This window comes from Podarcis liolepis (genome assembly GCF_965112155.1).
Source record: "Podarcis liolepis genome assembly, chromosome: 3".
NCBI lineage: Eukaryota > Metazoa > Chordata > Lepidosauria > Squamata > Lacertidae > Podarcis > Podarcis liolepis.
Genome location: NC_139557.1, coordinates 124,921,639 through 124,938,564, shown reverse-complemented (window position 1 = coordinate 124,938,564; position 16,926 = coordinate 124,921,639). Strand labels below are relative to the sequence as shown.

The 16,926-nt window shown below is 53.6% G+C and overlaps 2 protein-coding genes across 5 annotated transcripts in view; both read right to left on the bottom strand.

Moving 5' to 3' along the window:
* ABHD1 (abhydrolase domain containing 1) overlaps positions 1-16,926 on the bottom strand; it is a 119,966-nt gene that overhangs the window by 18,473 nt on the left and 84,567 nt on the right. The gene's annotated exons all lie outside the window — the stretch shown is intronic.
* Positions 1,231-15,788, bottom strand: KHK (ketohexokinase). 4 transcript variants are annotated; one of them, XM_083494745.1, is made up of 8 exons: positions 15,579-15,788; positions 15,065-15,181; positions 13,224-13,358; positions 8,288-8,360; positions 6,877-7,023; positions 4,459-4,547; positions 3,036-3,193; positions 1,231-1,615 (listed from the first exon to the last, which is right to left on the bottom strand). In XM_083494745.1, the coding sequence occupies exons 1-8, from the start codon at positions 15,785-15,787 to the stop codon at positions 1,530-1,532; spliced, it is 1,014 nt and encodes a 337-aa protein (XP_083350871.1). In that variant the 5' UTR covers position 15,788; the 3' UTR covers positions 1,231-1,529. The 4 variants fall into 4 exon arrangements, with proteins under 4 accessions (XP_083350871.1, XP_083350873.1, XP_083350872.1 ...); XM_083494747.1 differs by lacking the exon at positions 13,224-13,358 and adding an exon at positions 13,437-13,571 and having other exon boundaries at positions 15,579-15,762; XM_083494746.1 differs by lacking the exon at positions 13,224-13,358 and adding an exon at positions 13,428-13,571 and having other exon boundaries at positions 15,579-15,737.

Below are 16,926 nucleotides of genomic sequence, written 5' to 3'. Positions count from 1 at the left end.
CAAGTGCAAGTAGATAAATAGGTACCGCTCTGGCGGGAAGGTAAACTGCGTTTCCGTGCGCTGCTCTGGTTCACCAGAAGCGGCTTAGTCATGCTGGTCACATGACCCAGAAGCATACGCCGGCTCCCTCAGCCAGTAAAGCGAGATGAGCGCCGCAACCCCAGAGTCGACCACGACTGGACCTAATGGTCAGGGGCCCCTTTACCTTTCAGATGGTTGAAGATGGCTCTCTTATCTCCTCTCAGTCTCCTCTTTTCCAGGTTAAACATAACCCAGTTCCATCACCTGCTCCTCATCAGGCTCAGTTTCCAGACCCTTGATCATTTTGGTTGCCCTCCTCTGCACACCTCCCAGCTTGTCAACATCCTTCTTAAATTGTGCTGCCCAGAGCTGGACACAGGATCCTAGCTGGGGGCCTGACCAAGGCAGAATAGGGTGGGACTATTCCTTCATTTGACCTGCATACTAGACTTCTGTGGATGCAGCCTAGAATAGCATTAGCCATTTTTGCTGCTGCATCACACGGTTGCCTCATGGCGCACATACTTTTCTCATGTTCTACTCGTAAGCCAGGCGCCCCCCATCCTATATTTGTGCATCTGGTTCTTCCTGCCTAAGAGCAGAACCTGACTTTTGTTCTTCTTGTAATTCATTTCATAATTTTGGGCCCAGTTCTCCAATCTGTTAAGGTCATTTTGAATTGGGATTCTGGCATTAGCTACCTGGTGCCCCCTTGCCATGCAATGCCCCACAAGATCAAATGACCCACCAGCAGTTCTTCGCAGGACCTGGTGTCCCCCTCCTCAGCTCTCTCGATTTATGCAATCTCTTCTCCGGCCCGGCAGGACAGAGCTCCTTACCTCCTCCCTTGCTGTGGGTCACCCTTGGGGGAAACGGTCCTGAGTGCTGCTGCAGCTGCAGAATAGACCCCCCCCATTGCTCCATCCTTGCTCCCTTGGCCTCCTTCTTCTGCACCCCCCACAGTGGGATACTGTGATTGGAGTGTCAGATTATGACCCGGGTTCAAATCCCCCCTCAGCCACGAAGCCGACTGGCCCCAACTCTTAGCCTAATCTACTTTACAGGGATTAATTGAGGGGGAGACCCATGCATGCCACCCAGAGCTCAGAATATAAATGCAAGAGGTAAATAAAATATCTGGGGCAGGCCAGCCCTTTCCATCCTGCCCCCCGACCCTAGCCCACACAGGTGGGGCTTCCACACAGAGGCCACTGGTCCAAGTGTTTTATTGATCGGCCTTTGCAAAGAGGCAATGCGGGCAGGTCTCTCTCTCTCTCTCTCTCTCTCTCTCTCTCTCTCTCTCTCTCTCTCCCGATCCAGGCCTAGCCAGGACACACAGGGCGCCCGGGCAGAGCAGAGAACCGGCTTTGGCTGCCCAGTCCCTCCGGACCTTTCAGAGAAGCAGCACGCTTCTTCCTGGCTGAGTCGGGGGGGGTTGTGTGATTTTGGTCCACGGCTTGATGAAGGTCCCCAGAAAAGATGGGCAGACATGGCTTGCCGCTTGCAGCTCACACGATCCCATCGTAGCCGTGCACCCCGCACTTCCGGCCGGCCACCTGGCACCCGTAGGTGATTGCCTCGGCCAGGGGTCTCCCTGGAGGGGGGGGGGAGAGAGGGGTCAGTTGAGCTCTGAGGCAGAGAGGTGCCCTGGGGTTCAGGCAACAAGAACTCTCCCCAGCAAGACCCCTCTCCCCATGTTTCAGGGCTGCTCTTTATTAGGGGTGGGCAGATGCCAGAGCATGCGAGATTTTCGCTGTATAAGACTCACTTTTTCCCTCCTAAAAAGTAAGGGGAAATGTGTGTGCGTCTTATGGAGCGAATGCAGGCTGCGTAGCTATCCCAGAAGCCAGAACAGCAAGAGGGATCGCTGCTTTCGATGCACAGCAATCCCTCTTGCTGTTTTGATTTCGCTTCGCTGGAGAGGCGCTGCGCAGCTTTCCCTCTCTGCGAAGTGCCCCTTCAGCAAAGCAGGAGGAGAAATGGAGCCCCTTCCATTTCTCCTCCCACTTTGCTGAAGGGGCGCTGCGCAGAGAGCGCGAGAATTCCCCCCCCCCTTGTTCTCCTCTAAAACTAGGTGCGTCTTACGGTCGGGTGCGTCTTATAGAGCGGGAAATACGGTGCTTGTTTTTCTACTAAGAAGCCAAAGATCCACCAAGCACAAAATTGTGGCCGGAGGAGGGAGGGGGCAGAGCACAGAATGAAGGGACATGCTCTGTCCATGCTCAGCCGCCCCAGGAATTTGGGCTACCAGAACTGAACTCACAGTCCCAGAATCATAGAATTAAAGAGTTGAAAGGGTCCCCAGGGGTTTCCAATCCAACCTGCTGCAATGCAGGAACCATGGCTAAAGAAATTCTGCCTGGCAGCCACCCCTGGGCCCTGGGCACCTACAATTTTCTTGTGGGTGCTCAGCACCCGCACCGCAGGGCCTCCGACACGACTTCTGGAGCCTCGCAAGGAACTGGAAGTTATGTCTGATGCCTTGTGGGGCCTTGGAAGTCTTCCGGGGCTCCCAGGCGCTGCAACATGACGTCACGATGTCATGTTATGTTGCGCATGTCGCTGGGCACCCATAATCTGGGGTCCAAGTCGGTGCCACTGGGTGCTATTAGTTCCATTGATCTGGACACTAGACCTGCTGGTGCAGCTGAGAATAGCATTTGCTTTTCTTGCTGCTGCATCACACAGTTCATAGAATCATAAGTGGGGACCCTGAGCATCATCTAGTCCCACCCCCTGCAATGCAAGAGACTCATTTCCTCCCCCAACTCCAGTCCTGGTCCCCCCCAAACCCCTTTCTTCTTTGCAGAGCCTAATTTAGAAGCAAGTTTGGGCAATCTTCTTTGTTGCTCCTACAGTTAAAACTGACAGAAAGTCCGAAGCGATGGTGATCTACTGCAGACCCCCAGAGATCTCTCCGTAGATCCCATGTCTGATGAGCAGGTTGCAGATCACAAAGGGGAGATATGGACAAGCAGGCGACAGGGAGGAAGAGAGAAGCCCCCGCGACTCACCCCTGCTGAGGGCCAGGATCACGGCCGCGTTGAAGGTGTCCCCAGCGCCCAGGGTGTCCACCACCACCTCGGGGGAGAAGGCGTCCGAGTGAACCAGCACCCCGTCCGGCCCCATGGCGTCAGCCCCCTCCTCAGCCCAGGCACAGACCAGGGTGGCTCTGGGGGGGGGGGGGAGAAAGAGGAAGGAGCCTTTAGCCTTGGGACAGAGACCCCGCAGGTGCCTGGGTGAGGAGGCCCAGGGGGCAGACGGGAAATGGGGGCACCCCAAAACACCCTCCCCACCTCCAAAAGGCCTGGTTCTTTCTCCCAAGGGAGCTGGGCTCAACAGGGCCCGTTTGGTTCAACCCAGGGAGGGGGAACTTTGGGGAGGGGTCCGCCAAGGCCCAGCAGCCAAGATGATGAAGTCCCATCCTGCAGACCAGCTTCACAGGTCATTTCAGCAAGAAGAATGGCATGATAATAATAATAATAATAATAATAATAATAATAATAATAATAATAATAATAATATCCACCCTTCACCCTAAGGGTCCAGGGAAGGTTGCAGCATTGGAAAACATATTAAGCACTACGTAAAACAACTGACAACCACTTTGAAAAAGGTGGCTCCGAAAAAACAGAAACCCCAAGTGTCAGAAGTTGCTTTGTAATTTTTTTAAAAAATGTAACTCATTTTTAATGTTTGCTCTAATAATAATAATAATAATAATAATAATAATAATAATAATAATAATAATAAATTTATACCCCTCCCATCTGGCTGGGTTTCCCCAGCCACTCTGGGTGGCCTCCAACAAAATATTAAAATACAATAGTCTGTCTGTCAAACATTAAAAGCTTCCCTGAACAGGGCTGCCTTCAGATGTCTCCTAAAAGTCTGGTAGTTGTTTTTTCCTTTGACATCTGGTGGGAGGGCGGGTGCCACCACTGAGAAGGCCCTTGCCTGCTTCCCTGTGACTTACGGACATTTTATGGATATGGATATTTTAAATGAACATTTTAAGATCATCTTTTTGCAAACCACTTGGGAGCCTTCAAGGTTTAGGGCAAGCGGCGTAGATACATTTTGTTAAATAAAAACATTCCGTAAAGAAAAGATGGAGGGAAGAATAAGGAGCAGTTCTGGAGCGTTGCGTAGAACTGTAGAATTGGGAGGGAGGGGCAATGAGGGTCATCTAGTCCAACCCCTGCAAGGCGGGAATCCTTTTGCCCAACATGGGGTTTGGCCCCACGACCCTGAGGTGAAGAGCCTCATGTTCTTTGCAGCCCCCTTGGCATTTCCCACAGTGGCCAGCTGCGCATTCAATCTAGATGCTGGAGTTGGCACGAGTTCCCTTCCCATGCCAGAGGGTGGGCAGGGGGGCTGAGGGGCACCCAGAGGCCATCCAGCCTGCCCCCTTCTCCTTGGATGGTCTCCACCTACCCCGGCTTCAGATATCTGCGGAGCCCCTTGACAGCTTCGGCGGCCGAGTAGAAGCCCCTGGCCTTGGCCACGTCCTTGCTGACAAAGACCTGGGGGGGGGGGGGGAGAGAAGCCAGAGTCACCTTCTCCTCTTGGTCTCTCTCTCATAACACTAGAATTCCCAGGCACCCAAGGAAGATGAATGTTGGAAGATGCAGAAAGGACTCATTCCTGCAGCACAGCGTTAGACTGTGGAACTCCCTCCCACAAGATGGCCACCTACCGGGACGGCTTTAAAAGAGGATTGGCTAAACGTATGGGGGAGAAAGGGGCTCTCAGTGGCCACTTGCCAGGATGCAGAGATGCTTCTGAATGCCAGGGGCAGCAAGGGAGAGGGTTGCTCTCGTGCTTGAATCCTGCTTGTGGGTTTCCCGTAATGGGCATCTGGTCGGCCACGATGAGAACAGGAGGCTGGACTAGGTGGGATCCCCACTGACCAGCGGCTAGGCTGGTCTGATAGAGCCTCCAGTTACAGTGGCAGTCTATCTAGACTCCTGGGGTCTTAGGGGTATTTGGCCACTGTGAGGCGAACAGGGTGCTGATCCAGCAGAGCTCATTTCATGTTCTGAGGTCAGTCCTCCACCCCCAGGGCGGCACTGCCTTCCTGCTGCTCAGCCCAGGCAGCGCTTCACAAGCAGAACTTAGAACGGGAGAGTTGGAAGGGACCCCCAGGGGTCATCCAGCCCTGTTGTGGTTCTGGACAGTTGAGAGTTAACACTCCCAGGAGGCCTTCTTATTAACTGGACGCACTGCCCATATAATCCGGGCATTTTCCTGTGGGCTGAGCTCTCTCTGAGTGCAGAGTGTCTGAGAATGTGAGCAAGATAGTTTCAGTTCTGTTAGAGACAGAAAGGTTTTCTTTTCTGTTTTGTATGCTTCAAAATAAAGAGTGATAGATTAGAAGGACTGGTGTCGAGCCGAGTTATTGAAGACACCACACAGACACAGACAAAGCCACAGTTCCTGCATGACCCACTGGCATAGCTGTCAACTTACAGATTTGAAAATAAGGGACCAGCAGCCTCGAAATAAGGGACCAGCAGCCCAAATAAGGGATTTTCCAAGGGCCACAGGTATGTTCGACTTCTGAGCCCCTCCGAGCCAAAGGCAGAAAGCCCAGCCAGCAGCCAAATGAAGCCTCAAGCGGTGGTTCCCACAGCGCAGCAACCCGGCAAAGGGGATGCAGCAAGGAAAACCACCGTCACCTCTCTGCTGGGAAGCGCTGAGCAAAGGCGAGTCCCCAGGCAAGGCGGCCAATTTGATTGGCACAAGGCATGCAAGCTCCACCCCCCAGTCATTCTTAGACTCCTTATTGGGTGAGCAACGCAGCCAAGCAACCCAGCTGGAGCCTTCCTCCTCCCTGGCCGGCAGGGAGGGAGGGAGAGGAGCTGCTTCCTTTGAAAACCCAGGAAATTGAAGGGACATCATCAATAAGGGACAGCAGCGGGACACGGCGCTGGGATAAGGGACTTTCCTGCCAAATAAGGGACGCTTGACAGCTATGCCCACTGGGTCAAAGGATTTACGACCCACAAACTTTAACAAGCCCAACCCCCGGCCACGCAGGAACCACAACTGAAGAATCCCTGCCAGATGTCCACCCATCTTTAAAATCTCCAAGGGAGTCCGTTCCATGTAAGGAGGACGTCCTGAGTATGGAGGAGTTTGCCCCCCAGGACGAGGAGGTCTGCCTGGTCCAGCCTGTGGCAAAGGCCTCTTCCGTGCAAGAGTCAGAAGCAGCAGCTGCTGTGCTCAGATCCTTTTCCCCTTGTGCAGAGGAGGCTGTGGGGCAAAGGACCCGGGCAACGCTGGGCAGTGCCAGGGAGGTGCAGCCAAGCCCTGACCCTGAATGGGGGCTCCTGCTCCAAAGTCAGGGGGCTGTTTGTGGTCTGAGTGTGTGGTTTGGGAGCTGCACGGTCAGGGGAAAAACAATGCTGTCCAGGGTTGTAAAGACTGCGGAGAGAATAATTGGGTGCACTCTTCCCACCTTGGATCAAATCTATGCTTCCAGGTGCCATAAGAAAGCTGCAGAGATAGCGCAGGATAGTGCGCACCATGGAAATGATCTCTTTCAGCTTCTGCCTTCTGGAAGAAGGTACAGGGTTATAAAGACCTGCCTGAGAAACAGTTTCTACTCAAATGCGATTTTGGTTTTAAAAACAGTGTAAGGTAGTCTCTATGGGAGTATATTGTATTTAATTATGGGGTATCAGAGTTTTTAGGGGGCTAACCAGGCTGGGATAGCAGGCTTGTTGGGTTTTGAATGTCTTACGTAGATTTTTCAGTTTCATTGTTCTGTATGGGACAATGACAATAAAGATTAGCGTCTCGTTTCTGCCCCATCACCCTGGCTTCTCCCCCAGACAGAGGCTTTCCTACCACGTCTCCGTAGCCGAAGAGCTGGTATATCTCTGGCCGCGTCTTCTCCACTTCCACGGACGTGGTCACTCGGTCGGACGGCAGGCAGGTCCTGTTATACGCCTCCACGCGCTGGATCATCTTCACCTGCTCAGAGGCATTCCTGCCCTGGGGGTGGGAGAAGGTGGGTCTCAGAGGGAGGCAGGAACTCACCCTGGCATCCCAGGGAGCTTCCGTGGCCAGGACAGCTGCACCCACAGCCAGAAGGTTGTGGCCACGGCAGTCCTGGCATTCATGCTCTGCTGAGCTCTAGATTACTGCAATGCCCTCCCCGTGGGGCTGCCCATGAAGACTGCCTGGAAATGCCACCCCTCCGGGCACCAGAGGGTTAATGGCCAACAGCTGGCATCCTCAAGGGCAGTGACTTATAGGCAGTGGCTCCCAAATTTTCCTGGGCCCCTGCCCCCTTGGTTCCATAAAGTCCCTCCCAACGACCTCTACCCTATAAAAAGCATTATTCAGCGTGCACACAGAGGAGGAAAACCCCATAAAATTCAAAACTGGAATGATTGCACATTTATTCAAAATCCAATTAAAAACTAGTTAGTTTAATTAACTCGACAAAAGTGATAAACTTGATCCAGTGATGCCAATGAAGTCTGATAGGTCATGAATAGCTCCAGCGCCATGGAGCCCCTCCTTGACTCTTAGTGCCCCCCTCCCAGTAACCCCACGACTCTAAGATCCAGTAACAACAGACTTTAAAGGGGGCCATCTCTGAATCAAGGCCCTGCAAACGCGACACGAAGCCCCTTTCGCAAAGAGGTCTGGCCTGTCGCCTGCAGAGTGAGTGGCCTTGTTTTCAAAACCATTGCATGTGTTGACTGCCTCACAGGAAGTCTTGTTCCCAAAAGCTGTTTCTGTGTGCGAATGGCCAGTGTTGAAAACTTATCAATGGCCACCTATAATAATCATAATCATAATAATTTAGTATTTATACCCTGCCCATCTGGCTGGGCTTCCCCAGCCACTCTGGGCGGCTTCCCACAGAGTATTAAAATACAGTGGTCTGTTAAACATTAAAAGCTTCCCAAACCAGGGCTGCCATCAGATGTCTTCTAAAAGTCTGGTAGTTGTTGTTCTCTTTGACATCTGGTGGGAGGGTGTTCCACAGGGCGGGTGCCACTACTGAGAAGGCCCTCTGCCTGCTTCCCTGTAACCTCACTTCTCACAGGGAGGGAACTGCCAGAAGGCCCTTGGAGCTGGACCCAGGTGTCCGGGGTGGAGACGCTCCTTCAGGTCTTTCAGCTATACTTTTCTGTCTTCATTTCCTGCTGATGGCAACCCCTTGTGGCACCTGCAACTCAGGAAGACCCTTCCTCCCTCTCGCTCCCCCCCCCCAATCTCCCCAGCAAGGGCTTCCTTCACTCACCTCCCAGTGGATCCACTTGTATTGAGACAGGTTGACCTGCTCAAAGTCAGCAGCTGTCACGTCCGGCAGGTTGCTGGTTGGGGGTGGCGGGGAGAAGGCGGAAGGGTGGGATGGGGGGGGGGTTACAAAGGTCTATGAGATGCAATGCCTTCACAGCCCCCTCTCCCACCCGAGATTATTCATTTGAACAACTTGAAGACCCCAATCTGGTCATTGATTACAAAGCACAAAGCAGAGTGTTGTTGTCTTGGCCGATCACTGTAGCACAAACCAGACCCAACTGGTGGGGTCCATGCAGCCAGACACCCTCTCCCTATGGGCCCCCAGGTGCCCCGCAAAGTATGTGAGGAGGGGGCATCAAGGCAATAGTCAGCCCCTCTTCTCTCCCCCCCCCCGGGTCCTATCAAGAAGCCCACTGCCTCAAAACACGGAGGGTCCATCTATGTCTTGGATGCAAGTCTGATCTTGCAAAGCGCTATGTCCACTTTGATCCCCTTCTATGTACAGTAGTGCCTTGGTTCCCAAACACCGAAAACCCGGAAGCAAGCGTTCTGGCTTTCAAATGTTTTTTGGAAGCCGAATGTCTGATACAGCTGTCGGCTATTGTTTCCGGGGCGCCTGCACCAATCAGAAGCTGCGCCTTGGTTTTCAAACATTTCGGAAGTCAAACAGACTTCGGATTAAGTTTGGCGCTTTTGTTTTTGCTATTTATTTTGTGTTTTTGCTTTTGAGGTTTTTCCGGTCAATTTGTTTTTGTGACTGTATGGAACCCAGTTCAGCTACTGATTGATTGATTGTGTGACTGCGGAAATGGATAAAAGCAAGCAATGACTATCATCAGTGCAGGTGAGGGGAAAAAATAATTTAAATTTTTATCATGTACAATACTGTCTTATTTATTTTATAGTACAATACATCGATTATTGCTTTCATTTTACGGATCAGTGGTCTTGTTAGATAGCAAAATTCATGTTAAAATTGCTGTTTCAGGGGTTGTTTTCAAAAGTCTGAAACGGATTAATCCATTTTGCATTATGTTCTATGGGAAAGTGCACCCTGGTTTTGGAACGCTTTGGTTTTGGAATGGACTTCTGGAACGGATTAAGTTTGAGAACCAAGGGACCACTGCATGCTGGGACTGGCTTCGATCTGCACAGCCCCAAAGAGCTGGACTCAACATTATTCAGGGGCTGCCTCTGAGCTTGCGCTTCCTGTATTCCAGGGGTGAGTCGGATGGCCCTTTGAACACGACAGTTCTGCGATTGCGGCCGAAACCCTCACATCTGGATAACCAGAAGGAGCATCATCATAAGAACCTAATCAAAGCCTGCAGGATCAGGCCAGGGGCCCATCTAGTCCGGGATCCTGTTCTGACAGTGGCTGACCGGACCCTTGCGGGAAACCGGCAAGCAGGATCCACACTCTCCCTGCCTACAGTTCCCAGCACCTGGTCTTCAGAAGCATCCCTGCCTCCTCCACGAATTTGAGGTGAGCAAGGGGGGCGATGGGACACCACAGAGGTTGACCAAAGAGCAGGGAGGAGATGGGAGGGAGAGAGACGTTCTTCTTCCTCTCCTGTAGAGGCAGTGATGGCCACCAACTTCAAAAGGGCAGCAGGCCAACAACGTGAAGGTCAAGAGCTACAAGTGACTGCAGAGTCACAGAACTGCCCAGTTGGAAGGGACCTCCAGGGGCCATCTAGTCCAGCCCCCTGCAATGCAGGAATCACAGCTCAAGGATCCCCCGACAGATGGCTGCCAGAGCACCTTGGGAGGGAGTCTGTTCCGCTATCATACGACTCTTACCATTAGAATATTCTTCCTGCCACAAGATCCCAGCAGGAAAGGACTGTGTCCCCCCCCCCAGCAGCCCCCCTCCCTCCCAGTAGGCTTCCTGCTGGGGGATCCGGGAGGTCCCTGGAGGAGCACTTTCCTTGGGCCTGATCCGTCTGGCTGCTGCAGCCGGATGCTTCCCACATTCTAAACTCCTTGCTCCATGAGTCCCTTGCACTGAAAACTGTGGGTGGAGAGGAACCTACTGCAAAGGGTTAACGCTTGGCTCCAAGGCCCCCCCCCCCCCGACCTCTAGCCTCAAAGAGGAACCTTCTCAATGATTAACTGGCAGAGTAGGAGTGGCGGATCCTGCCCCCTGAGCAAAGGCCGGCCAGAACCCCATCCGGGGCTCAGCTGAGAGGGGCCAAGGATCAAGTCCAGCGGATGTCTCCGTCTGGGGAGGGGGTGCCAGGGGGCAGGGGGAAGAAGGAGGGACCCCTCCCCCTCCCAACACCAGACCCCGCTTTCCAAAAAGCAAGGGGAGGGAACACCCCCCCCACACCTTCCTCTATCCCCACCTGCCCCTAAGAGCCCCCATTTGCTCCAGACCAGGCAATGACCAGGACGGCAGATCAGGGACGGATTGAGGGAGATGATTGGCTGCTGCATCTGGGCTGAATTATCAGGTGAATCGGAGGAGAATTACTGGGCATGCATGGCTGTGCTTTCCCCTCTTCTCCCACTGGGTGGCGCCACTCAGGGAATGCGGGGGGGGGGCATTCCAACTCCAATTCAGGCCATAAAGGTAAAGGTCAAGGGACCCCTGACCATTAGGTCCAGCCGTGACAGACTCTGGGGTTGTGACGCTCATCTCACTTTATTGGCCGAAGGAGCCGGCGTTTGTCCGCAGACAGCTTGTGGGTCATATGGCCAGCATGACTAAGCCGCTTCTGGCGAACCAGAGCAGCGCATGGAAACACCATTTACCTTCCCGCCAGAGTGGTACCTATTTATCTACTTGGACCTTGACTTGCTTTCGAACTGCTAGGTTGGCAGGAGCAGGGACCGAGCAATGGGAGCTCACCCTGTTCCAGGGATTTGAACCGCCGACCTTCTGATTGGCAAGCCCTAGGCTCTGTGGTTTAACCCACAGCGCCACCCGCGTCCCTATATTTCAGGCCATAGCTGTCAACTTTTCCCTTTTCTTGCGAGGAATCCTATTCAGAATAAGGGAATATCCCTTAAAAGAAGGGAAACGTTGACAGCTATGGTTCAGGCTTCTGAAGCAAACCGCTCCCCTCTGAACCGGGCCGTGCGCCAGAGGGTGCAGACAAGCCTCAGGCCGCTTGGCCACAGGTGTGGCTCAAGGGATCGGAATTAAATGAAGTTCCATTTATGAACACTTTGATGTGTATTTTTTTGGGGGGGTAAAGGGGGACAGCGGAGGGTTTTAGACCATTTTATTTACTTTTTCTATGTCCAGTTTTCCTGTTGTTATTCTGTCTCTCACAGCTACAATAAACCTACTGTTAAAATTATGTACTGGTCATTTCCTCGTCAGAGGGCAAACGGGCAAATTTAGCAGGGGGTCAAATACTCCCCCCCTCACTGTAATTGGTTCATTTTTTAAAAAGTAGTTTTAAAATAAATAGAGTCAGTGAGAGGGAAGCTGGAGGTCTTGGCAGCTCAGCCGCCAAATTCCTCAGAGGCCTCTCTGCCTCAGTGCTTCCAGTCTGTAAAATGGGAAGAGAGGATTTGAGCAAGGGGGCGGGGGCTGGGGGGGGGGAGCTGGGCAGCTTGGCTTTGGGAACTGTGGGGCAAGCAGAAATTCAGCCACTGCGGCTTTGCACCTGAGCAGATCAGCTTGCAAAACTGAGCTTCTTTTGCTGGTGGTGTAACTGTTAAAAGCTCAAGAAAAAGGCTTGCTAGGGGGGAAAGTGGAGGGAAGTAACCTTAGTACTATTAATGATCAAATGCACTTTGCACTTTAATAGTCCAAGATTAATGATTAATATTAGGAATAAGAAGGGGGAGGGGGCAGAAAGAGAGAAGGTGACATTGAGCTGCCCCTTTGCTCTCACGCACCTTGCTCACGCACTCTTGACAATTTATTTCTCATTTACTGTATTTTTCCGTCTATAAGATGCCCCCCTGTATAAGATGCCCCCTATTTGGGGGACTCAGATTTAAGAAAATGGGGGGAGATGCATCCGTGTATAAAACGCCCTCTAATTTTTGACATTATTTTTTAGGGAAAAAACCTAGTCTTATACATGGAAAAATACAGTACAGTCGGGTTACAGATGCTTCAGGCTGCATTTTTTTGGGTTAGGTAAAGGGACCCCTGACCATTAGGTCCAGTCGTGGCCGACTCTGGGGTTGGAGCGCTCATCTCGCTTTACTGGCCAAGGGAGCCGGCGTACAGCTTCCGGGTCATGTGGCCAGCAGGACTAAGCCGCTTCTGGCGAACCAGAGCAGCGCACGGAAACACCGTTTACCTTCCCACCGGAGTGGTACCTATTTATCTACTTGCACTTTGACGTGCTTTCGAACTGCTAGGTTGGCAGGAGCAGGGACCGAGCAACAGGAGCTCACCCCATCACGGGGAATCGAACCGCTGACTTTCTGATCAGCAAGCCCTAGGCTCTGTGTTTAACCCACAGCGCCACCCGCCTGGAAGTACTGGAACGGGTTACTTCCAGGTTTGGCCGGTCGCGCATGCACAGAAGAGCTAAATCATGCTTTGCACATGCGCAGAAACACTGAATCGCAAACCCGCGCATGCGCAGATGCGCTGCTGCGGATTGCGATCGCTGCAGGTTGCGAACGTGCATCCCGCACGAATCACGTTCACAACCCGAATGTCCACTGCTGGATTATAAAAATGGCAGCAGGCTGGGTCAATGCCCACCCCCTGGGATGAGTGACAGCTTGCCTGCCCTGTGGCAGCCGGCAAGGTTATTGTTTTGCTTATGTATTTCGTACCCCCCCCCCCATCTTGTATCTTTATGCCCCGAACTGCCCTGAGGTCTTTGGGCAAAGGGTGCGATGCAAATTCAATAAGTATTAGTCGGCAATAATAAATAGAGGGAGCCCTGTGGCGCCACCCAGTGGCAGGGTCGGGAGTTGGTGGGCGGGGGCAGCAGCTGCCCGCCTGGCCTTACATGTCATAGAGAGTGACCGTCCGAGAGCCGTTGTGGCAGTTGACGAGGCAGATGGCGCAGGGCATCTCCCCCTGGCTTTGCCTCACCAGGTGAGAGACATCCACGTTGTAGCGGCGGAAGTCGGAGAGGATGAATCTTGGGGGCAGGGGAGGGGAGAGAAAGAGGAGGTTAGAGGCTGTGGCCCGGGGGGGGGGGACCCCTCACCCTAAGCACCTTGCAGCGTGCAGGATGGTCCGGGTGCCCGTCGTGGAGTTGCTGATCACCATGGAGGTGGGCAGGGGGCACGCCGGGCGCGGCACCACGTGGGCGAGATCCACCTCGTAGCGCTGGAAATCCTCACGGACGAAGCTGGGTGGGCAGAGAAGAGGAGCCCCCTTAGGGGTGGGGAGGGCGAGAGAGGATGGAGACCCCCGTTCCTCGCCCTGACCTGTCCACAGTGATCCACGCGAAGGGCACCTCCAGGCTTGACTACTGTAACTCGCTCTACGTGGGGCTGCCCTTGAAGCTGACCCAGAAACTCCAGCGGGTGCAGAATGCCGCGAGAGACACCTTAAGGTGTCCTTGCCATGGGATCGCATTCATCCAGTGCTTTACCAACTGCACTGGCTCCCCGTGGAGTACAGGGTCAGGTTGAAGGTGCTGGTTTTGACCTTTAAAGCCCTTCACGGCCTAGGACCCTCGTATCTACGGGACCCCCTCTCCCGGTACGCCACGCAGAGGACCTTAAATGACAACATTTTGGAGGTCCCAGGTCGCAAGGTGGTTAGATTGGTCTCAACTAGGGCCAGGGCCTTTTCAGCACTGGCCCCGACTTGGTGGAATGCTCTGTCCCAAGAGACCAGGGTCCTGTGGGACTTGACATCTTTCCGCAGGGCCTGCAAGACAGAGCTGTTCTGCCTGGCCTTTGGTTTGGACTCAGTCTGACCCTTATGTTTCCCTCCCCTTATTGTCTTGATTTATAGGCTACTTTTAAAATGAGGCAGCATTTTAAATTGCATTTTAACCTGTATTTTAAATTGGTCCCCCTCCCTCTTTTTCCCCCCTATTATGTTTTTACTGTGATTTTATTGGTGTTAGCCGCCCTGAGCCTGGCTCTGGTCGAGGAGGGCGCGGTATAAATAAAATTTATTATTATTATTATTTATTATTAAGGATCCTCCTCTCCCACTGCTTGGGAACAGGAGTTGGTGCCTAGACTTGCAGGGGTCAGCAAACGTTTTCAGCAGGGGGCCGGTCCACTGTCCCTCAGACCTTTTGGAGGGCCGGACTATATTTTTTTTGGGGGGGGGAAATGAATGAATTCCTATGTCCCACAAATAACTCAGAGATGCATTTTAAATAAAAGGACACATTCTACTCATGTAAAAACACCTGCCAGCTGCTGAGCCTTAAATGACTTCACTTACTCATTAAAGTAAGACTTGGCTATTCATTTGTCATGCTACTTATTAAGGTTAGAAGATAATGTATTACTAAAAGTAGGGAAAGGGCTCTGGGAAAAAATCTAGGAGTGGAAATTCCCCAGCCCTCCCCTCCCCTCTCGGAAAAGGCATCAGGGGTCAGGGTGGGACCAGCACCCAAGTCCTGCCCATGCCAGACTGGCTTCCACTCTGGGGCCCCTGATATCCCTGGAGGAGGAAGAGAAAGGATGGATCCTGCAAGACAAGGAGCCCATCACAGATTTGCGGAGCTGAAAGGGACCCCAGCGGGTCATCTAGTCTGACCCCAGTCCAAAGGACACCTGGCTGCCTCCTTTGCCAGGGTGCTGGGCAAAGGGCCCGTGGCCTCGCCCACCCTCCCCTGAAGGAGACCCACAAGGCTCCCCCCCCCCAGTCACTTACTCTGCGGCGTGGCCGGGCGCCAGGGAGCCCATGAAGGCGCAGGGGGCGCCCAGGAGCGCCAGGACGGTGCAGGTGTTGGAAGCGTTGCCCCCGCGCTGCCATCGCTGCGACAGGCACCTGCCAGCCAGGGAAGAAGGAAGGAAGCAAGGAAGGCCGTCTGTCCCGGGTGCAGGGCAGCGGGCGGGACTAGATGACCCCCGGGGGCCAAGCCGGCAGCTCAGCCGGGACAGGGAAGCCGCGAGCCCACCGCCCGCCCCTGGCACCCGGCGCGTCTCCAGGCCGGGCGCCTTCCCGTTCCCGAGTGCCAAGGCAGAGCCAGCCGCCCGCCCGCGGGGAGCCGGGCATCTTTCCCCAGTGCCAGCTCGGCCCCGAGACCAGGAGTGCCCAGGGCCTTGGTGCCATGCAGCGTGCATGGCCCTGGCACCCAAAGTGGGGGGGGGGTGCCCTGCCCCTTCGTGGGGCATTTGGTGGGTGCCCGGGCACCCCGGGAGCTGGCACCTCTGCCAGGGGGTACCTGGTGTCCGAGTCCTCGGCCGGGTATCTCTCCACCACGCTGATGATGTCGAGGCACACCAGCCCCACGCACAGCACCCGCTTCTCGCCCATGGGCGCCGCTGCTGCCAGCCCTCCCTCGGCTCCCAGGCTCGGCTCGCCCAGCGCAGGCAGGCAGCGCACTCGGCAGCCATTGGCCGGCCCACGCCCCGCCCACCTCCCGGGGCTCATGCAAATCACAACTTCCCTATTGGCCGGGCGGGGCAACGCCCCCTCCGTGGCCAGCCCCGCCCCAGGATGTGGGGCCGCCAATCAGGAGGATGGGGGAGCAAAGATGCACATTGGGAACAAAGGAGGGGATTCCGGCGTCTGCAAAACCGAGTTAGAGATGAGCTCGCAGTATCTCCAAATCTGGGAGAGCTCAACATCCAAAAAACGAAGATCCTGGCCACAGGTCCCATCACCTCCTGGCAAATAGAAGGGGAAGAAATGGAGGCAGTGAGAGATTTTACTTTCTTGGGCTACATGATCACTGCAGATGGTGACAGCAGTCACGAAATTAAAAGACGCCTGCTCCTTGGGAGAAAGGCGATGGCAAACCTAGACAGCATCTTAAAAAGCAGAGACATCACCTTGCCAACAAAGGTCCGTATAGTTAAAGCCATGGTTTTCCCAGTAGTGATGTATGGGAGCGAGAGCTGGACCATAAAGAAGGCTGATCGCTGAAGAATTGATGCTTTTGAATTCTGGTGCTGGAGGAGACTCTTGAGAGTCCCATGGACTGCAAGAAGATCAAACGCATCCATTCTGAAGGAAATCAGCCCTGAGTGCTCCCTGGAAGGACAGATCCTGAAGCTGAGGCTCCAAGACTTTGGCCACCTCATGAGAAGAGAAGACTCGGAAGTTGGGAAAGATGGAGGGCACAAGGAGAAGAGGACAACAGAGGACGAGATGGTGGGACAGTGTTCTCGAAGAGACCAGCATGAGGGAGGCAGTGGAAGACAGGAGGGCCTGGCATGCTCTGGTCCAGGGGGTCACAAAGAGGCGGACATGACTAAATGACTAAACAACAACATTCATCAAATGAAAAACAACAAAGCCAGCAGACCTGATGGGATACCTGCTGAAGTCTTCAAAGTGGGCGGGATTGAATTTACAGAACAACTTCACATGCTCATCAAAAAAAATTGGGAGAGGAGATCCCAGCAGACTTTATGGATGCCAAAATTATCAATATCTTTGAGAAAGGTGCTGCAGGAATTTATGTATAGGTTACGGGGGGGGGGGGGTTGCCCCTTCAGCAGATATCATGCACATGCAGCCCACTACCAAAATCAGCACAATCACTTTTGTTAATTTTGTTATTTGTC

Excerpts from the sequence above, each read along its gene's own strand:
- KHK (XM_083494745.1), bottom strand. The coding sequence starts at position 15,787 with ATGAGCCCCGGGAGGTGGGCGGGGCGTGGGCCGGCCAATGGCTGCCGA. Across the intron at positions 15,182-15,578 it reads GCCGAGGACTCGGACACCAG|GTGCCTGTCGCAGCGATGGC; the intron begins GTACCCCCTGGC and ends CCTGGCTGGCAG. Across the intron at positions 7,024-8,287 it reads ACAAGTGGATCCACTGGGAG|GGCAGGAATGCCTCTGAGCA; the intron begins GTGAGTGAAGGA and ends TCCCACCCCCAG.